At 53.3% G+C, this 21,876-nt stretch overlaps 1 protein-coding gene across 5 annotated transcripts in view; it reads right to left on the minus strand.

The window, feature by feature from the left end:
• The window catches only part of POLRMT (RNA polymerase mitochondrial), a 42,406-nt gene extending 24,459 nt beyond the window's left edge, over positions 1-17,947 (minus strand). Inside the window, exons 1-6 of one of the 5 annotated variants that reach the window (XM_073324547.1) lie at positions 17,872-17,947; positions 16,206-16,453; positions 13,276-15,822; positions 7,360-7,452; positions 5,550-6,322; positions 3,314-3,444 (exon numbers count right to left, since the gene is read on the minus strand). In XM_073324547.1, the coding sequence (XP_073180648.1) occupies positions 3,314-3,444; positions 5,550-6,322; positions 7,360-7,441 (986 nt within the window). In that variant the 5' untranslated portion in view covers positions 7,442-7,452; positions 13,276-15,822; positions 16,206-16,453; positions 17,872-17,947. Of the gene's footprint in view, positions 1-3,313; positions 3,445-5,549; positions 6,323-7,359; positions 7,453-8,983; positions 9,144-13,275; positions 16,454-17,356; positions 17,458-17,871 lie in introns of those variants that run through there. The other 4 variants (XM_073324545.1, XM_073324546.1, XM_073324543.1 and 1 more) reach the window with 4 other exon arrangements.
• Between the last annotated feature and the right edge of the window lie 3,929 nt (positions 17,948-21,876).

The following is a 21,876-nucleotide window of genomic DNA, read 5'->3' on the forward strand; positions in this document are numbered from 1 at the left end:
TTCAGCCCTACGTAAGTGAAGAGATACATCACCAATTACTGAAATCCAGCTGCTGTGTTGGGGCACGGCAGTTGTTTAACGGCATACAGCAGCCTAGCACAAGAGGTGGACAGTGGATCTGAAGCCAGGCAGAGGCACAGCTCATGTACCCATGTCGGAAATCGACTGGGGCTAACACACCTGCTCTGACCATTCAAGATCACACGAGCGGTCAGGTCCTGGGTTTTATGTCCCATCTGACAGGAGACCTCGCAAGCTGCAAAGCCAGGTGCCACTGGCTCCATGGGCAGCGCGTCTCCTAGTGAACTAGCACCATTTCCTGCAGCGCTCTGGATTTTTCTCGCAGGGTCTCCCAAGCAAGTCCTAACCCTGATTAGCCGGACAGATGCAACGAAGTCACAGCCTGACCTAGTGGGGTTACAGGGCCAACTGCAAGCTTGGGAGGAGAGAGAACTGAAGCCCCAAAATCTCTAGGTCTCATCACCTCCAAACTCATGCATCCACCTGTCATTCTGAAGTAGCAGAGGCTGGAAAATGGAGTTAAAGGACCAAGGGCTTGAGTTGAATATGCCCCTTCCTCCCTTGGAGGATCCTTCTCCTACTCTAACAGCAAAGCAGGCAAATCCCACTGTTACCTTGGAGCCTGCTTCCAACACATGCCTCGTATCACATCTCGTCAGAGCTCGCTCCCAGCCACGCTGCAGACGGGTGGCATCTGGTAGAGGGCAGAGAGCGTGTAACTGAAGGATGGCAGTGGGACAGCTGTCAGTGTGACCGAGGGCCAGGGAATTTCAGCCTATTCCAAACCCATGAGGTTGGGTTGCAATGGAGTCATGAGATCAAAGGGGAGGGACAAAGGGAAGCTACTTGAATATCCATGTTGCAGCCCTAGGCTCAGCTCCTCCCATGCCTGTTAGAAGGGCAGAGGCAAGTGCTTGCATAGAGGGTGCTGAAAGGCAGCCTGCTCTGGGGTGGAAAGCAGCAGCCAACCAGCACACTGGATACTATTCTTTCATAAGCACCGTGGGATCTTTGATGCTCATGCAGAGCAGGTCGGACTGTGGGTTTACCATCGAGCTATCTGGACAATAGCCTGGGGGTGCTGTGGGCATAACTCAGGCCACCACAATACTGAATAAAAGCCAGCTGCTGCATAGACTTAAGGAGGCGAACCCAGTGGTTTGGGTTAGAACCATCTCCATTCCCGTGCTGCCATGCCTGGGGATTCTTCTGCAGCCACCCAGAGCCCTGGCATCAGAATCTCTCCCGTACACGGAGCCCTTCGGCTCCCAAGGTTAAACAGTCACTGCTGCTCATAGTAGCTACAATCCTGGAGTCTGAGAGCCACAATTTAAAGCCACCAAGATTTCTGGGACACCAGCAAGGCAGAGTGCAGACAAAGCTGCAGGCTCAGAGTGCCATCTGGTGGCCCCCCAAGCATTACACAGCACATGACAGGCAGGGAGATTTGTAGACAGCTGACCTTGAGCGAGGACAGGCAAGCTCATTGCAGAGGCTGATGAACGGTGGATGAATGGTGCTGCTGGGAGAACTGCGGCGTGTTCCCTGTCCTAACCTCAACTCTGACTGCAAGTGAAGCCAATCACCTGGAAAACTGAGGTCCTGCCTTGTCCTGTGAGAGCAGGAAAGATCCCAAGGCATTTTACATCAGCACCCTTTGCCAAAACTCCTCCCAGTGCAGCGTGTTGTGCACCTGGCTGCCACACTCCTCCCCAGAAGTGATTGCATTTCAGTGGCGCTGTACGTAAAGACTGTAGGCACTTTGGGATCCTCCATGATGGAAGATTTTACACCAGTGCAAGTCACTGTGACCTCTTTTCTCCAAAGCTGGCCAATAAACACCCCACTACAGCGAGTGATCCACAAAAGGTACACTGGAAATATCTAATTACTACCTGTATTACAGTAGCACCTAGGGCCCTGATCTTGGTTGGGGCTTCTATCACACTAGGCACCCTACAGACCCAGAGTTGAGACAGTCCCTGCCCCAAAGCGCTTACAGTCTAAATAGACAAGAGATGTTAGATGGAACAAGGCCATCCAGCAGCTCAGTGGTCGAGCTGGGAATAGAAGCCACGTCTCCAGTCCATTAAACTCTACCCATTAAACCACACAGTCCTGAATACAGGATGGTCCATTCTGAATCTTTTTTGGGGGGGGAGAAGGAGGGGAAGGACATGCTCAGAGGCAAAGGGACATGCAAATGTTTTTATAGATTTGTGCAGGCAAGAAATCAACACAATTGAGCTCTGAACAGGTGACCCAGGACAAGTTAACAAGAGGCGTCTGCCACACGCAAGATGGCCAAGAACATACAGACTGCCATAAAGTCACTGAGTCACAAGAAGCATGCAAAGAGAACTGCAAGGAAGCTATCAACGGCCCCATTTTGAGGCAGGTGACAGACATCCCGCCACAGAAATTCACCTGGATTCAGACTCTTTTAATAAAAAAACACTATTTATTATTTTTAAGAGCTCTTTCGTGCTGCCTTGACTCATATCCAGTGCTTCCCACATACTAATTTTCAACCACGAATCCTTGTTAAGCCACGCCCGTCATCCCGAGGACTGATATCCTGGGGCTAACAACAGCTTCTGGCACCGATCCATAGCAACCAGGAGAAAGAGCACACAAATGCCATTGAGAGATGGTGGAGCAGCAACCGGGGGAGATGGCAGGGTCACCCTCACCTGCCGAGACATGGCTAACAAGAGACTTTAACTAGAGAAAGCCCTGGAGGAATGCACCTAGACAGACCCAGCAGGACAGCGGCTCATCCCAGAGGCAGAGGCTCTGAGTGGAGTCTACGGAGCTGCCCATGAATGCATGGAGGGCGGGAGATCCAGCTGTTTGCAGAGGCTCACTGCTTTCCAACCTCCCATCCCCCAGCAGCTCCAGAGAGACTGTTCCTAGCACGGACTAATACAGGGGCTTGAGATTTGTGTGCCTCCTTCTCTTGGCTCCCCTCCTGAGCACCTGCACAACGTCCCATCCCACTGCCACCGCGCTCTGCTTCCCGTTCAGTGCCGCACTGTGAGATACGGAGCTGCACGTCCCCCCGCGGCAGGTTGGGAGGACATGTCCCAGCCCGCCCATGCCCACTGGTTCAATGGGAACCCCACAGCGCAGCTCGCTACAACCCCGAAATCTGCATTTCCACAGAGAAGGCAGGCCTCCCCCACTCATCCCACGCAGCTCCCCGAGCCGTTAGCGAGCCAGGGGAAGCAGTGGAAAAGGGAGAGGCAGTGTTGTTATTTACATAGCACGCCGGGCACACCCGGCCAGTTACCTTTGGATGACCGTGGCGGGGGCTCGAGCGCGGCCCAGGCACTCCAGAGCGGCTGCGTAGCAGCTGAGATTGGGCTTCAGGCCAGCTTCCTCCAGCATGAAGAAGAGCCGGCCAATCTGGTTCAAGGAGCCCTGAGAAGAGAAGGGAGAGGGATCAATTCAAGCTCCAAGCCCCTCCATTTCTCTTCCAGATTAAACCTGATTTGTTCTGAACCCAGGCACTGAATGGTTCCACCATCGAATGGCTCCGAGGGGCCCTGCATGAGCCAAGTGTGGTGGGTCTCAGACTAGTCCCAGTGGGCATTACAACTGGCAGCAACCCACAAACCACCATCCCAACTGGCCTCATTCTGGCCCCAGTGGTGACAGACTGAAAGGGCATTGGAGCCCCTGTTCCCCCTCACGCCTTCCAGTCCAGCCAGAGCTGAGACACATTGAGTGGCTGTGTGTGGGAGGCACGCAATCTGCCACTCCCCATGCTGTACCAGCACCAAGGACCCAGTCCCCACAGCTGGCAAGCCGCTCCTTCCCATCAGGGCTAAATTCCGGAACACTTCAACCTCTGTGGCCACTCAGTAAAAGACCTAAGGGTGCCGATTTTGCAACAGAAAAGCTTCAAAAACAGACTCCAACGAGAAACTGCTGAGCTTGAATTAATATGCAAACTAGATACCATTAACTTGGGTTTGAATAGAGACTGGGAGCGGCTGGGTCATTACACAGACTGAATCTATTTCCTTAAGTTACGTACCCTCACACCTTCTTGTCAACTGTCTAAACGACAGGTTTCAGAGTAGCAGCCGTGTTAGTCTGTATTCGCAAAAAGAAAAGGAGGACTTGTGGCACCTTAGAGACTAACCAATTTATTTGAGCATAAGCTTTCGTGAGCTACAGCTCACTTCATCCGATGCATCCGATGAAGTGAGCTGTAGCTCACGAAAGCTTATGCTCAAATAAATTGGTTCGTCTCTAAGGTGCCACAAGTCCTCCTTTTCTTTCACTTAAGGTGAGCTATTACCAGCAGGAGAGCGGGGGGGGGGGGTGATAATCAAGGTGGGCCATTTCCAGGAGTTGACAAGAACATCTGAGGAACAGTGGGCTGGCGGGGGGGGTAAACATGGGGAAATAGTTTTACTTTGTGTAATGACCCATCCACTCCCAGTCTCTATTCAAGCCTAAGTTAATTGTGTCCAGTTTGCAAATTAATTCCAATTCAGCAGTCTCTCATTGGAGTCTGTTGAATTTTTTTGATTTTGCTATTTAAATTGTTTTCTTTTTAAAAATAAACCTGTTTAAAATTAAATCTGAATTTAATACAAAATATGTTAAGGCCTGAACTTATTATAATCTCTTAAAATATTTAAATAGGAAATAAATATGCTAAATCCATGAGCCTCTATCAGAAATTTTGAGTGAAAGGCTGCTTTTCTATATAAAGAAAAAAGTAGGGGGGAAACATCTAACGTTTTTGGTCAAGCTTTAAAAATATGGCACAATAAGTCATATCCTGTATTAAGGGCTTGTTTTGTTTAATGAAAATAAATTTGATATGCTGTTGTGTGTGTTTAATTAAATTTCAGTTATCATCCTAATGCAGCTTGACACAAATCATCAGCAAAAAGTTGATTATCTAGTAAATAAGCAATGGATCACTTTTCTAACATACTAAAAACATACAATTAATTAATAAGAATCTGAAAATATGTGATATAATTGATTAGATAAACGTATATCATTATAGCGTACCCACCTAGGTAGCAAAAAGATGTACTAAATCTAGCGTCAAGGCTCTTATTTTGTTCTCAATTAGAATGTTTTAATGGTTATATCAACCAATGAGAACGCACCTTTCTTTAGAAAATAACTGAAGTACAAACAGAAAAATTGATTAAAATCGATGATTTAAATCGAGGCTTCCCACTTGATGATTTAAATCAATCCCCCCTGATTGCACCATTTCAATAATGAATTAATATGATCAAATGGCTCAGAAAACTCCACCCTGAGAAACACGCCATCTCCTATTCAAAACAGACGCGTGGGCCTGGCTCAAGGGTGCGTGCTGAAATGAGATGCAATCATGCCCGGGCTGGGCTCCCTGCAGGGATCGAACCTGGGACCTCCGGATCTAAAAGCTGGCAGCTACAGCTTGCGCCATTAGCTCAAACATCTGTGTGCTGCGGCCACTGTAGGAGGAGCGCCCCATCACACCAGCCTGGGTTACCGGGATAAGGTACCTTTTTAGCCCAGCCGTGCACGAGGATGTCATACATCTTGATGCCCAGCAGCTTCCTCCTGGCATGGGAGCGGTGGTAGAACATCAGGCACTGCTGGGCCCTCTCGGGCTGGCGGAGGAAGAGGCAGCTCTCCAGGAAGGACATGATGAGGAGCTGAATGCTCCCATACTTGTTGCCCTCCTTGTCTTCCAGCCGCGGCCTGGGTTCCCACTGCACCTTCGGCCCTTCTAGCTCCCCTATCTCGGGCAATTCCTCCAGTCTGCTGCATTCATATCCCTGCTCAGCACAGGGGCTGGCAGGGGAGCCCAGCTTGGGAGGGCCCCGGGCAGGAGCCACCGCAGCCCTGGGGCTTTCACGCAAGGTCTTGGATTTGCCGGATACCTTTGGATTTGTCCCTCCCTTTGGGGGAATGGCTTTGGCCCGGCCTTGGCTTTCTTTGGCTCCAGCATCCTTGCATGGCTCCAAGACTGGCGTGCTAGTTCGTTCTGCACCAGGGGGTGAGGCAGCCGAAGAGAATTTCTGCTCCAGCTTCAACTGTCTCTTATGCTTGATCCATTTCTCCTTTTTCAGCTTTTCAACCCAGCGGCTGGGCTGGGACGGGCCCCTGGAAGAGGAGACGCCCCCATCCCTGACTTTCGGAGCAGGCTCCTTCCCTGCTGGGCTTGGTGCAGGATGCTGGAAGCTGCTCTTCCGCAGCGGGGCAACGTCCACACGGTCGACTGTCACCTCCGAGACGTTATCAGCCTGGAGCTGCTTGACGCGAGCCTCCAGCACTGCCAGAGAAAACACGCCAGAGAGCGAACAGGGAATTAAAGGGAACATGGTCACTGCAGACAGACTTCCATCCATGTCCCTCCCTCACCAATCAAGCATCTCGTCGCTCCCCACACACCCCAGCTTCTTAGCTTGACACGCTTCTTTGACACGAGTGAGTTATCCCTCCCCACCTCGGTGAGGCGAGTGTGATCCCCAACTCCCACTGAAGGAAAGTGCCTTGGCCAAGGTGCCCCAGTGGGCAAAGGCAGATAGCCTTGACCCCCTAGAGCGGTGTTTCCCAGCAGTGGGTCCTGCCTTACCAGGGGGGTGGCTAGAAGGTTGCCACATCCAGAGCCAGATTAATCCATCACTGGGCCCTGACTTAGGCAAGCCCGCCTTGCACTCACCCTGCAGTGGCAGCTCTTGGCCTGCGGGGCTAGGCCAAACCTGAGCGGCACCACAACCCCCCATGCCAGGTCAGGATGCCTGGAGCAGGGAGCCAGGCCCAGCCCCGCAGCTGCTGCTGTGGGAGAAGCAGAGGGGGAATGAGGGGCAGGTTTGCTCTCCAACTCCAACCTCCACCCTGGGGGCTCCCCTCCACACCAGGCCAGGATTAGGGTTGCAAGGCTGGGGCTGCATATAAGTAATGGTGGGTCACAAAAAAAAGACCAAATGCAGTTGGTGGTTCGCCGTATCATGCAGTTGGGAACCACTGCACTACGAGGAGCATTTGCAACCACCCTCCCCCTCCTTACGGCTAGATGGGAGGGCTCCCCAACTTTGCCCCACTGTAACTTGGGGTCACAGCAGGGAAGAGGCTGAGAACCCCTGCAACGTAGCACACCTCCAACCTGACATCAACGTATGGGCCGGCCAGCAGGCGGAGTTGGCTGAAGGATCCTTCCCACTGCCACAGGGGCATTTTCCCCCAAGCTACAGGTCTGCACATAAACCCCACTCACCAGGAAACCCAAACTGCTCTGGGAGAGGGAAGGGGGGGGGGAACTCTTATGGGAACAGATGCCTTTGGTTCTCCCCCGCATTTCCGACTTACCCTCCAGCAGCTCAGCCCTCCCACAGGCGCCTCTCCTCCTGGCCTCCTCCTTTGCGCTGGCTGAGGAGTAATTTCTCATCATGGTCCATCTTCCTGCAGCGAAAAGGGACAATGAGGGCGAGGTGGAAGAGATGGATGGAGTCACTGCTCTGCCCACGAGATGACCTCTGGGGGTCCCTTCCCGCCCAGCATTTCAGTGATTCCCTGTATGCCCCTTCGAACATGGCTGGATGGAGGCACAGCTCGGACACACGCACATGGAGGCCCCCCTGGTCCATGCACGTGCCCCACTGGGCATCGAGAAGCCTCAGCAGCACAGGGACGGGACAGCAGCTGCAGCAGCCGAGTGGAGAACCAGCCTCCCGGGCTGCTCCCCAAAGGACCCTACTGCTTCAGAGGAAGGGGAGCCTCTTCCCCATTATGGGGACTGTGCAAAGGAGACTGACAACTGCCCGACCCCCGAGGAGCAGATCACACACCCCGTCCCCAGCATGGCTATCAACGAGGGGATTCCCCCCCCGCCCCCCGGTGCTGTGCAGGGGCAACGGGGAAAGGCTCAGGGGCCCCCATTGTCTTCTATACCTGGGATTTGGGAACACACCTTCACCACGCTGCTGGGAGGGAGGGGGCTCAGCCCCCCCCTGGCCCCGTGCCCGTTAGCGGGGGAGGGGGCGCGGGGTGTTCAGCTCCCCCCCCCGGCCCCGTGCCCGTTGGGGGGGAGGGGGCGCGGGGGGTTCAGCTCCCCCCCCCGGCCCCGTGCCCGTTAGCGGGGGAGGAGGCGCGGGGGGTTCAGCTCCCCCCCCCGGCCCGTGCCCGTTGGGGGGGAGGGGGCGCGGGGGTTCAGCTCCCCCCCCCGGCCCGTGCCCGTTGGGGGGGAGGGGGCGCGGGGGGTTCAGCTCCCCCCCCCGGCCCCGTGCCCGTTGGGGGGGGAGGGGGCGCGGGGGGTTCAGCTCTCCCCCCCGGCCCCGTGCCCGTTGGGGGGGGAGGGGGCGCGGGGGGTTCAGCTCCCCCCCCGGCCCCGTGCCCGTTGGGGGGGGAGGGGGCGCGGGGGGTTCAGCTCCCCCCCCGGCCCCGTGCCCGTTGGGGGGGGAGGGGGCGCGGGGGGTTCAGCTCCCCCCCCGGCCCCGTGCCCGTTGGGGGGGGAGGGGGCGCGGGGGGTTCAGCTCCCCCCCCGGCCCCGTGCCCGTTGGGGGGGGGAGGGGGCGCGGGGGGTTCAGCTCCCCCCCCGGCCCCGTGCCCGTTGGGGGGGGAGGGGGCGCGGGGGGTTCAGCTCCCCCCCCGGCCCCGTGCCCGTTGGGGGGGGAGGGGGCGCGGGGGGTTCGGCTCCCCCCCCCGGCCCCGTGCCCGTTGGGGGGGGAGGGGGCGCAGGGGGTTCGGCTCCCCCCTCCGGCCCCGTGCCCGTTGGGGGGGGAGGGGGCGCAGGGGGTTCGGCTCCCCCCCCCCGGCCCCGGGCCCGTTAGCGGGGGAGGGGGCGCGGGGGGTTCGGCTCCCCCCCCCGGCCCCGGGCCCGTTGGGGGGGGAGGGGGCGCGGGGGGTTCAGCTCCCCCCCCGGCCCCGTGCCCGTTGGGGGGGGAGGGGGCGCGGGGGGGTTCGGCCCCCCCGCTCCGTGTGGACCCGCCGTTACCTGGGCCCCGCAGCCAGCCCGGGCCCCGGCCCAGCAGCGCCGCCCGCAGCCTCAGCACCCGCCACATGCCCCGGGCCACGCTAGGCCACCATCCCTCCCTCCGTCCCTCCACTCCTCGCCGCCGGCTCCACCGCGCACGCGCAGGCCGCACCGCCCGCCGGGGGCTGTAGTTCACCGCCCGACCCCACCCCCGGGCACCGCGGAACTACATGTCCCGGCGTGCACCGCGCCGCGGCACAGACCAGGCGGGGCTGTCTCCGGCGCTGGAGACTCCAACTCCCGGGATGCAGTGCAGGGTCGGGGGCCGCCCTTTGGCGCCCTCTGGTGGCCTGCGCTGGGAGCGCAGGGCACTGCCTGTGACCCTCTCCCATGGCAGCTGCTGCTGCCTGCCCTCCTCTGCCCCTGTGTCCTCCTGGGGCTTTGAGAGCTCCTGGCATGGCTGGTGCTGCTCGCAGGGCAGTCACGGTTCCTGCTTGCTATCCTGCCCTCTCCCCCTCAGCCGCCCTCCTCCTCGGCCCGGGCTGCTCCTCCTCTGATTCGTTTCGCTCTCACCCTCCCCGGCCGGCCCGCGGTCGCGCCGGGCACCCTCGGCAGGTCGCTTCGGTTCAAATCCGGGGTTGTAGTTCCATTAGCGAGAAGGGAAGAGGGCAGGAGTGGGCCCCTGGCTTGTAAAATCCTCCACTTCCAGCCCCCTCTGCTCATGTAGCCTGCTCCTTGGCAGCCCCTGCTTCTCTCCCTTCCCATCCTCTGCTTCACCGCCTCTCTGCATTGCCAAGGCCTCATATCAAGCCGGTATTTAAATCTAGAGCTGGAAGTTTACCCCTGTTCCAGCAGAGGGCGCACACACCCTCTCCCTCTACCCAGGGCCACAGACTCCCATCGGCTTTAATCGGCCTTGAGGATCTCCAAGCACTTTGCAAACCCTTGAGGAGGCAGCGTAGTCCATAGCACACCGGGCTGAAAATCGAGTGCTCTGGGTTTTGTTTTGGGTTCTGCCACTAACTTGCTGTCTGTCCCTGAGCGAGCTGCTTCCCCTCTTTGGGCCTCAGTTTCCCTGTCTGAAAAATGAGGGATGATGAAGCTGACTCAGCTCTGAGAGCCAAATACTACACTATCATAACTCCTGGTGATGTAGGTCAGAGCTATCAGACATTTTACAGATGGGGAAACTGAGGCACAGGGAAACGACCTGCCCATACTGGCTTAGTGAGTCACTGGCAGAGCTGGGAATAGATTCCAGGAATCCTGACTCCCAGCCCCACTGCTCTACCCATTAGACTACATGCCCCTCCCAGATCCAGGGACAGAACCCAGGAGTCTGGACTCCCAGCCTCACTGCTCTAACCATTAGACAACGCTCCTCTCCCCGAGCCAGTAACAGCACCCAGGAGGAGTCCTGTTGCCCTGCTCCCCTGTTCTGACCAGTCACCCACACTCTCTGCTTGGTTTCCACAGGCCTCTCCTCTGAGCCAGCCATTTCTAGGGGAACAATCCACCTGGGTGACACCAGAATCCTCCCTGCAAATAAACTCCTGCCAAGGCAAGCCTCGAAAATGCCACCGCGGTGCAGACAGAGGATCAGGAACGCTGCATGCCACCTGCTTGGGGTGAGGCCTCTTGCTCATTAGGATCACTCCTCAGCTGAGTCAGCATCACCTCCAGTGACACAAGAGCTGCTGTCTGCTCCAGGGACTGCCCTGGGGAGCTGAAAGAGGGGCATGCCAGCACCTACCCTGCTGGAGGGTGGGAAGGGCTAATGGTTACACAACCCCCCCGCCCGATGTCCTACCATCAGCTTTGCCAGACTGGATCAGACCCGAGGTCCTTCTAGTCCACCCTCCTGCCTGCCACGGGGGCCAGTACCGGATGCAGTAGAGGAAGGTGCAAGAAATGATGCAAGAGGCAGATGTGAGATAACCTGCCCCCCACCTTAGGGCTCAGCCTGTGGTCTTGTAGTTACAGACCAGATTATGTCCTAAAGAACACGGTTTGACAGCTCTTCCAACGTCTTGGGGCATTTCTGTCCCAAGGTAGATGGGGTTAATTCATGGTCATGCTCCCCTCCCAGAGCTAGGAATAAAAACTAGGAATCCCAACGCGCAGCCTCCGCCCTGCTCTAACCACTAGACCCCTCTCCCCTCCAAGAGCTCAGAGCAGAACCCAGGAGTCCTGACTCCCAGCCCACTGCTCTGACCACAGTAACCCCAGAATTTTGCACCCCTCCCATTTCTCACACACAGAGATGTCCCCGAACAGCAGAGGGAAGCACTTTAGCGAAAGACCCTTAAATCTACTGAGGACCCCTTTCGAGCAGGCTGCTGTTGGCAGAACTAGAACGAGCATCACCCATCAGCCAGCTGGCTACGGTGCATCATGGGAGCCCGTGGCCTAGCTTCATTAGGGCTTGTTTGCCTCCTTGCTAATTGGCAAGAAACAGTAATCAGCAATGGGCTTCCGCATCTGCATAGGCACCTATCGAATAACACCCAGCAGGGTGTGGCTGTGAAAACACAACACCCACCCACGCTGGGAGTCACATCAACGGCAGGGATGGCCAGAGGGGACTGCTCTCCCTGAGCGTTTTACACCAGTGCAAATCTGGAGTGACTCTGTGGAAGCCAGTTACACTTTTTGGGGAAGAGGACGCACACCTTATGACCAATCCCCTGCCAGGCAGCCATGGTTTGGTCACTCCGGTCCGATCGCAAAGGCCTGGGCACTGCACAGAGATCAGATTAGCCTTTATAACCATTATATAATGGGGGACGGGGGACACAGCTGCAGAGAGATTTACGGGGCTGGAATTCTTGTTAAACTGCCAGGTCTGGAAACCCAACCCGACAGGGCTTCGGGTTCGGGGGATGGCCCCTGAGTTGCAGCCAGCAATGGGGCCCATCCAAGTCCTGGTGGTGGCTCATAGCAGGGGGGTCCTGACACCTCAGTCTCCCTGAGCAGCCAGTTCTGGGGACACTGGGGATGCTGATTACAAAGAGTGCAGGGGGAGGCAGCTTGCAGTGGGGGTGACCCGATGTGCAGTAGGGGGCAGTTCAGTAGCAGGCAGGTGCAGCGAGGGGTATATTGGTGTCACCCGTTGCAGGCAGCTCAGACTGCAGATGGCTGACACCAGCGCAGAGTGACACTGCAGGGGGTGGGGCCCCAAGGCTGGGTGGCGGACACTGATCCCACCCCCAGGATGCTCATGTGGGCAGGTGAGCCTGGGGGCTAGTGGGTGGCGCCCTCAGAAGGCCTCCTAGAAGCCGCAGGTGACACTGATTGCAGGCAGGTGAGCAGAGCTGCAAGGAATCCCTGGCTGGCACAGAGATAATTTTGGGGTGGGAGGAAATCAATCTCTGTTTCCAAAGCTGCCCGGAGAGCATTGAGCCACCCAGCCCAGTTGAGCATCTTCCTTTGGGCCAGCAATAGACACCACGTCTGCAGCTGCTGTCCAGCGGGCAACGGGTAAGCCGCTCTTGTTTGGTGACCCAGAGCCTTCCTTAGCCAAGGAAACCGATCCATCAAACCCTAGCATGGGGAAAATCACTAGAGATGTCAGGTCCCAGCACCTTCTGCATCATCCGGATCCAGGCCCCTAACTCACCCGGCCCCTGCCCTCTCCCTCCCAGCCCCCAGCGTGGCACCCGCCAGAAAAGCTGTACTGGGTCCCTTGGGATAAGGGTGACCCGACATCCACATATTATAGGGACCGTCCTGATATTATGGACTTTGTCTTATATAGGCAACTTTCCCTTCTCCCAGAAAAAAAACAAATGTCCCAATTTTTCACCCTTTCTACCTGACCGCCCGACTCAGGAGGGAGGGAGATGAATGCTCCTCAGCAGGGAGAGTTTATAGGAGAGTTATTGCCCCAACAGGAAACCAAACCTTGGACCCTTTAATCTCCAGCGATAACATAAAAGATACAACGAGATCAGTTGGTCTGTCTGACTTAGAGATGGACACAGGCTGCAGAGCTTGGCTCCTGATCCTGTCTGTCTAGCTGTCCATCCCCACTCGCCTGAGGATCTGAGCCCCAAAGATCCGGGGTGGCAAGATCTGGGGGTCTTAGTTTAGTCCCATCTGTCGATCTTTCTTCCCCTCCTCTCCTGCCCCCAGGCTCCAAGAAGCCAGTTCCCCAGTCTGGATCAATAAGTTTCTCCCACTCTCTTCCTGCCCACTTCACCTGGGTGCTCTGGTTTGCTGACAAGAGGCCTATTCCGGGTACTCAGGAGCAGCCTGTGATCCTCTGGCTGCTGTTTTAGAGGTCAGCCGGTGAGCTAGGGTAAGAATCATACCTGTTGTAGGGAATCAGGAGGGCAGGGAGCCCTGGCGGGTTCCCACGGAGGTCCATTCCCAGTGCCGCATGGTTGGTTCTTTGTCTGTTTCTAGCCTGGTCACCGTTTTGCATTTCAGGGTGTCACTGTTCAACCCATTTGCTGCACCCAGGGGCATTGCACGGGCTCCTCCAGCATTTCACCATCACGAGGGTTCCCGCTGCCAGGCTGCACAGGGTGCTGGCATTCCCTTTTCACTGCCCTGTCCTGCTCCTCCGAAAGCCACGGTTGGACAGAAGGGGGCAGACGGCTGTTAGGGGCTTATTCCTTCACCCGCTTACTTCCCTGGTCATTCTCGCATGAAGAGAGAGCAACAATACCCAAAGTCCAAAGGTGCAAACAATTCAATGTTTATGGGGGTGAATTTCCAGGAAGCATGATTCCAGTTTCCTTCCTTAGTGTCCTCCTTTCCAGCTCTGACACCACAGAGCCTTACCTGTATCCCTGTTCCCATTCCCCCCTTAGCAAAACATGATTCCAATTTCCCCACTCCCATTCCCTGTTCCCATTCCCCGCCTTACTTCCTGATTGATTGCAGACTATATAGTAAAACTTGAGTTCTGCTTAGCTATACCTTAACCAACCATTTTCCTGAAATTTAACTAACCAATCCTAACATATTGTAACATGATTATTTAATCAATTATATCCCACCACCTTAGAATCATAGAATATCAGGGCTAGAAGGGACCTCAGAAGGTCCCCTAGTCCAACTCCCTCCTCAAAGCAGGACCAGTCCCCAACTAAATCATCCCAGCCAGGGCTTTGTCAAGCCTGACCTTAAAAACTTCTAAGGAAGGAGATTCCACCACCTCCCTAGGGAACCCATTCCAGTGCTTCACCGCCCTCCCAGTGAAAAAGTTTTTCCTAATATCCAACCTAAACCTCCCACACTGCAACTTGAGACCATTACTCCTCGTTCTGTCATCTGCTACCACTGAGAACAGTCTAGATCCATCCTCTTTGGAACCCCCTTTCAGGTAGTTGAAAGCAGCTATCAAATCCCCCCTCAGTCTTCTCTTCCGCAGGCTAAACAATCCCAGTTCCCTCAGCCGCTCCTCATAAATCATGTGTTCCAGTCCGCTTATCACTTTTGTTGCCCTCCGCTGGACGTTTTCCAATTTTTCTTAATTAGTTTACCCCCAGCAAAATTAATCATACAGCAGACAGAAACAATCACAGAACCAGACAGACAGAGATTGTACAGACAAACAGTAGGGAAATGGGGACTACAATGATGGAACATCACAGAAATGGGGATTTCACATCCCAGCTATTGATAAGTGAGTTCTTTTGCCAGACAGGATGCTATCAAACTAAGTTTCCTGTTACATTTTCGAGGGACTTCCCTTTCTCTGGAGGCGATGGGCGTTATCAGGACAGGACTGTATTCCTCACAGCCCAATTGCACCTTATTTCAATGGGACTAGTTTGGAATGTGAGGATCTGACCGGTCGCTTCCCAGCTTACGGCTGCCTCTGCTGTTTAGCCAAAGTCCTTAGCCTAAGAACAGGGCCTCAGACTGTCACAGTGAGAAAAGGCCTTATACAGTCAGCCAGTGATTTTGATTCTCTCTTTTATACCTCTAGAATTAGCTAAGTGACAAGAATACACCTAAATTCTGAAGAGTTTGGCCTTTTCAGACAGGCCTGAATATCTATATCCTAACACTCCACCCCTTTTTTTTCTTTTGGGATCCTCCTGCGCAGGTATCCCTGGAAAAGCATAGGACATATGGCGACACATTTCCTGACAGGGCCAGGCCTCAAGGTGGAAGGTGTCGATATTCCATTTGTCCCACTGCCCCTTGGGTAGTCTAGTGCCCTGCACCTTCTCTCGTCCGGGCATACCACACCTATTCCAATTAGTCTTCCGGACTTCCCATTCGAGAGGGCCCGAGAAGGTTGGGTCCGGGTTGTCTAGTACACTGCAGGGTGGGGAGGGCTTACTACATTACTTATAGGTTATCTCCATATGCAACGTAACACAAGTACAGTTAACCATACAAAGTGGGCTGGTGTAATTGTGCCCCCAGTAAGATGTACATTCCCAGCAAAACACCTTATACACAGTACACCCAGTTGTCCACCCCTTGCATAGATCATTGATCCTGCTCCTCCATAGTCATAGGAGAGGGGCACATCCAAACATCTTCTCTTGATTTACACCATTTTGCACACCCCTCCATTGATTCCCAGTGAGCTCCTCCCCTTCTCATTATTTCCATAGGGCTTGTGGGGACCACCTTAGATGCTGTTCCATTTCCAGGTACGATGGTAGCTATTACACAGGTGCTGGCCTCCTAGCTGAGCATTTTGCATTCCCATACACATCTTCCCCCCAAGGTCAGCCTTTTGAAGCCATCCCCCACTCATGTCATGAGGTTTTTGTTCATTAAAACACAACAATGCTAGCAACAAGACAAACACCACAGACAAACAACACAAAACATAGATCTGTGGTATTCTCGGTTATTTTTCCACTGGCGCCAGCTTGCTTGTAGAGTGTCTGAAAAACAAAAGAAACAATTTCCACCACCCCCTAGTGGGGACAGATTATTGCTTAATAATAATACCACTTCCTTTCACAGATTTCCTTGCTAATTGCAGGAAAAACAGAAGAATTACCTCCAGGCTGTCCTTATTTTGTTCTATAGTCAGGCTAGTGAATTACCCCACTCACTGGTCATTTATGAAATTCATGAGGTGGTGTACCTCAGTTTCCCCTCTTGTACAACTGACCAGGTTTGCAATAGTTTCTCTGCTGTACCAAGCATTAAGTTTATTCTCAGGTAATAGCTAAGAGACAGCTTTAGATTTTAGCTGTACACACACACACCCCTTAGGGTTAACCTGTTCCCCTTATTTTCAAGCTTGACTTGTTTTTTTCACCTCCCTTTCCTGGAAGGCCATAATCTGAGTCTTCTAGTAGCTTGTTTGCTGACCAGATGTATTCATTATTTGCAGCTCCTTTGTGCCCATCAGCTAGGTAATTTGCATTTACACAGAGGTTTTCTAGCTTGCTTTTGGATCCAAAGCTATTAGCAGCTCAGAGACTGTCTTAAAAGGGAAACATTCCACTTCCACCAGAGTTCTGATTACTTTCCACTTTCATCTCTTGCTCCAGAACACACAGAGATCTGAAAAAGAAAGGACAACCTATTGTGACTCCTTTTGGAGCCTAATAGGATTTTAATTAAGTACCATGTTTTGTTTGCATTTTTTTTTTTTTTTTTAGCCCTTCTCCAATATACACTGCACATGTCCTGGGAAAATGCACATTCCTTCCATAGTTTAACCTTCATAACATTATATTAGCCATATTAATTTTACACAAGGTGTAACTGCCTCCCCCATGCCCACAGAGTTTTTATGCCCCCCCACCAAAGCGACAGTCCGATCCCCTAGAGTCACCCCAAGGCTTAGTGTTCCCATCATTCCTCCCCTTTTCCCTTTCTTTTTCCTATGGACACACAAAATTCTCTTTTGCCTAACATTTCTTGTAGTGGAATTACTCTTTTACACAACTATACCCGATTACACTCCCATCTTGTACAACTAGACACAACCAGGGGCAGCCAAGTTACGTTCCAATAGAAACCCCTTACATTCCTTTAGTGATTTTGATTACATTACCCAATAGTCAAATAATTTTGCTCAGATTCTCTCTCCACCTGCTGCCGGCAGCAGTCCCTTTAGACCATTTCTGTGGGAAAAGGGCCCATTTTCCCTCAGAACAGCTGTAAAGGCTTCTGGGGACAGAAGCCTAGTGGTGGTAGTAGCCACTCTACCTGACCCCCTTGGATAATTTAATTACCAAGCTTCCATCCAATGTGACTGCACAGAGTTGCACATACAGTTACATTTATAGAACTGGGTTTTATCATTAAAGAAAAACTTCCTTCTTGTAACAACACAACTGTTACTCTTTAACATCTTCACAACAGTTACCTTTCACCATGTCCACAACTCCCAAATGTTTACTTTCCTCCAAACCCTGTATTATCAATTTTTGCAAAAGCGATTTGTAACTTTTCACTCACTTCTTTAAATCACTTACTCCTACATTTAGTTCTTTAAGGTCGTGCAATTTGGCTGTAACAACTTAGCCACGAAGTACAATTATTGTCACACAGCTGCCTTCACCCTGAGACTGTTCAAAGAGGCAGTAAAACATTTGTCTCCATGGATTCCCATGGATCTTTTACTCCAAAAATTCCAGTGGAATACAGCAGACCTCCCTCATACTTTGTCCAAAATAACCTGAAACATTTCACATAAGTATCCAAAGTACCCTCCATTAAAACTTCAGAAAAACAAAAAAGTGTGGAAAGGCAGGGGGAGAGGTGGGGAAAGAGGTGGAAAGAAACCAACTAAGCCGGTCAGGTCAGTTTAAAGTAGAGGCTACCAGCAGCAAATTAAGTAAACTGAGAAAAAGAAGAAGGAAAAGAAGGAAAGGACATAGCTAGCTCTGAGCCAAGAGCAGGCTCCCTGGGTTGAAATGGTTGGGAACCCTTAGCCCCAGGTCTGGCTCTGGGAGAAGAGTGCGGGTTGTTACCTGCTCCTGCAAACCCTGCCATTCTGCACTTTGAAACTTCTTTCTCTCCACTCCCACAGGACAAAGTCCCAGCTCCTGTCTCTAAAGATCGTCTGTTAACTCGGCTTTTGACTTTAAACCCTGTTGTGCCAAATCATCTTTAACCACCCCTAACTAATTTACAGCCCTTCAGCAGCCCTGGCTGAAGCAGCACCAAACTTGAAAGATTCCTGGCAGCTTCCCGTAATGCTGCCCTTACTTCAAACCTCTCACAAGCGGGCTGAAGTGCCTCCTTTCCCCGGAAGGCATCCAGGCCCCATGGGCAGGGACTTTCTTCCACTACCCATATACCAAGGAGGGTGGGCTCCTCAGCCACCCCCATCCCTCTGGGTCCCCTAACACTTCCTCCATTTCCTTTTTAATCTCATCCCAGATTGACCCCCTGCACCTGGTATGGGCCCTGTTTCTTCCTTATCCATTTATCCAAAAAATCCTTTACCCTGGCTTGCCAGAACCCACAACTACCATCACGAGAGTTCGTGATACCCCCTCCAAGCAGCTGCATGGACTGTTGAGGAGGGGGACTTACAGGCTGCCACTCACCTATCCGATGCGATGTATCCAAGTCACGGCATTAAGATGTTAGGGGGCTTATTCCTTCACCCGCTTCCTTCCCTGGTCCTTCTCGCATGAACAGAGAGCAACAATACCCGAAGTCCAAAGGTGCAAACAATTCAATGTTTATTCGGGTGAACTTCCAGCAAGCATGATTCCAGTTTCCTTCCTTAGTGTCCCCCTTCCCAGCTCTGACACCACAGAGCCTTACACCTGTGTCCCCGTTCTCCCCATTAGCAAAACATGATTCCAATTCCCCCACCTTACTTCCTGATTGACTGCAGACTATACAGTAAAACTTGAGTTCTGCTTAGGTATACCTTAACTATTTTACTGAAATTTAACTAACCAATCCTAACATGTTGTAACATGATTATTTAACCAATTATATCCCACCACCTTAATTAGTTTACACCCAGCAAAATTAATTATACAGCAGACAGAAACAATCACAGAACCAGACAGAGATTGTACAGACAAACAGTAGGGAAATGGGGACTACAATGATGGAACATCACAGAAATGGGGATTTCACATCCCAGCTATTGATAAGTGAGTTCTTGCCAGACAGGATGCTATCAAACTAAGTTTCCTGTTACATTTTCGAGGGACTTCCCTTTCTCTGGAGGCGATGGGCGTTATCAGGACAGGATTGTGTTCCTCACAGCCCAATTGCACCTTATTTCAATGAGACTAGTTTGGAATGTGAGGATCTGACCGGTCGCTTCCCAGCTTACGGCTGCCTCTGCTGTTTAGCCAAAGTCCTTAGCCTAAGAACAGGGCCTCAGACTGTCACAGTGAGAAAAGGCCTTATACAGTCAGACAGTGATTTTGATTCTCTCTTTTATACCTCTAGAACCAGCTAAGTGACAGGAATACACCTAAATTCTTAGAGTTTGGCCTTTACAGACAGGCCTGAATATCTATATCCGAACAGCGGACAGCGACCACAGTAGGGGTAGGGAGCAGGAGAGGAAAGTGACCCTCTATAGGGCTGGGAAGGTGATGGGGCGGGTCACCCCTTCCAATCAAGCCCTCGTTGGTAGTGACCAAGGCTGCTCCCATCCCGCTAGCAGAGCCTAGGGAACAGCTGCCTGGATCACCAATGAATCCCACTGCGGCTGACACCCCAGCTGGCAGCCTCAGCTGAGAAATCAAGCCCTGCATGGGCTTCCTAGACGCTCTTTCCTCTCCCCTGCATGTCAGGGCAAGGCCCATCAACAGAGGGCAGCACTGGGAAAGCGTCTCTTGCTGCTGGACAGAGGCCTTCAGTCCCCTGGGGCTGGCAATCAGGACCTGTCGCCAGCCCTAGGGATTGGATCCCAAGCCAGAGAAAAGATGTCCATTGGCTGCAATGGGCACTGCAGGGAGCCCGCTGTTTTAAAAGACAAAGTGAAGCCAGATGCACCAAAAGCCACAATCCAGCTGCTCAGACTCAACAGGGAGACGTGGCCTGAGTCAAGGTCAAGGTCACTGCTGATCAGTGGAGGTTACATATTGCATGGTGTGAAGCTGAAACCAGCCTCCACCGCTTGGGCCAATATCTCTTAATAGTGCCCAGGATCAGAAAGGGTCCAGAGCCTGCTGAACGAGCCCTGGGACTCCACGGCCACAGCCAGGGCCAGTGCTGGCTTTGCAGTTGCTCTACGGGCTGGGGGGCTGGCTCGGGATAAAGCCTGTTTAAAGACAGCTGCAGCTGGGAGGGACAAGGCTGTAGACTTCCCGTATCCCCCAGCACTCGCTGCTGGGTTTGGTGCATCAAGACCCGGCTTGAACTCCAGGGTTTGCCACACTGACTTTTGGACGGGGGTTGTTTCATGGAGGCAGCAGCCGGTGGTAATTACCATGAGAGGCCGCACCACCAGCAACTCCGTGTGCACAACAGAGCAGCACTCGCATGGGCACGCACCAGTCCCAGGGTTGTGTTTGTGTGCACATGAGCATGTCCTTGTGGCAGGGGTCAGCAGTCGCGGGTGCACACATAAATGACGCCTACGCACCACGGGGCCAGCGGGCGTGTGTGTGTCTGTGCGTGAGTACCTACGTGTGTATGCGTGAGTCACCTGATCAGCGTATGCAAGTCACACGTATAGGTGGGTTTGTGTTGCCAAAGTCACATGCCCGGCAGTGTGTGTGTGTGTGTGTGTGTGACTAGCACATCCATACCCAAGGCTGCACTCTGCCGGCAGTACCGGTATTCCAGGACCTGCTCCAGGACCTCATAATTCTGTCTCAGATGGTGCAGAAATATCCCCGGTGACAAGCTGTGACTCACGGGCTGCTATTAGGCGCTTAAAAAACTGGTCAGGTCAGCCCAGGAATATTTGTGCTCGTTTCCCTCCCTGCTGCTAATTAGGGAGAAGAATGTTTGTCAACACAGGACAGTAGAGGCCTCCTGGAAGCTCATCTCCTGCTGCTGGGAAGGAACAGGCTCCGCATGGCCCAGCAAAACACAATGTGTCACAGCGGAGACCACCATGCCAAGGGGCATCCCTGGGTTCAGACGTCGGGCCCGTGCGTCAGAAGGTGCAGAGAGTCAGACGGGGTCAGCACCAGATGTACAGATGCTGATCTGGATTCTCCAAAGCGGTCTGGCGGTTTCCAATTCCCCCCCTCTCCAGAGCTGTCTGTCCAGGGTATTTATATAACCCCTGTCGCCTTAGTATCTGAGCACCTCACAATCTTTAATGTATTTATCCTCATAGCCCCCCTGGGAAGTAGGGCAGTGCTATCATCCCCATTGAACAGATGGGGAAACTGAGGCACAGAGCGATTAAGTGACTTGCCCAAGGGAGTCAGTGAAGAATTGAACTCAGGTCTCCGAGGTCCCAGGCTAGCACTGGACAACTTTTCCTCTCTAGTGCCTCCTTCAAACGCAGAGGAGTCAGGATCAGTGGTAAGAGAGGATAGGTAAGTATTAGGTATCTAAGTGGCAGTTTATGCACCATCAGCAGTCTCAGGATCTAGAGGGAGGGACTTGGAATTGTGTAGCTGGCTTGTGCGCAGGGAGGGTGACCCGGAGCCTGTCTCTGAAAAGAAACTCAGTTTTGCGTGTCGTGTTTCTGTGCTAGGTTCGGTGAGTTTCTCTTCTCAGGCTCCCCCCACCCCCACCCCAGCTCCCGTGTCTCGCTCACACGTGTAAACATAAGCACCGATTTTCACACCACCTGTTGGGCACACAAACAAATCTCCACCTCACAATGTACGGGAACGACAAGCCAAAGAAGAGCTGTGGTTGGTGTGAAAAAGGCAGAACACTCAGGTGTGTGTTAGGGGTAAACACGACACACTGATGTCAGGACACAGCTACACACTCACATGCACACGTCTCTCCCCGGGGCGAGTGAGGTGAGGAATAGGGTGACCAGATGTCCCGATTTTATAGGTACAGTCCCGACATTCAGTGCTTTT

This window comes from Lepidochelys kempii, chromosome 25 (assembly GCF_965140265.1).
Source record: "Lepidochelys kempii isolate rLepKem1 chromosome 25, rLepKem1.hap2, whole genome shotgun sequence".
Lineage (NCBI taxonomy): Eukaryota > Metazoa > Chordata > Testudines > Cheloniidae > Lepidochelys > Lepidochelys kempii.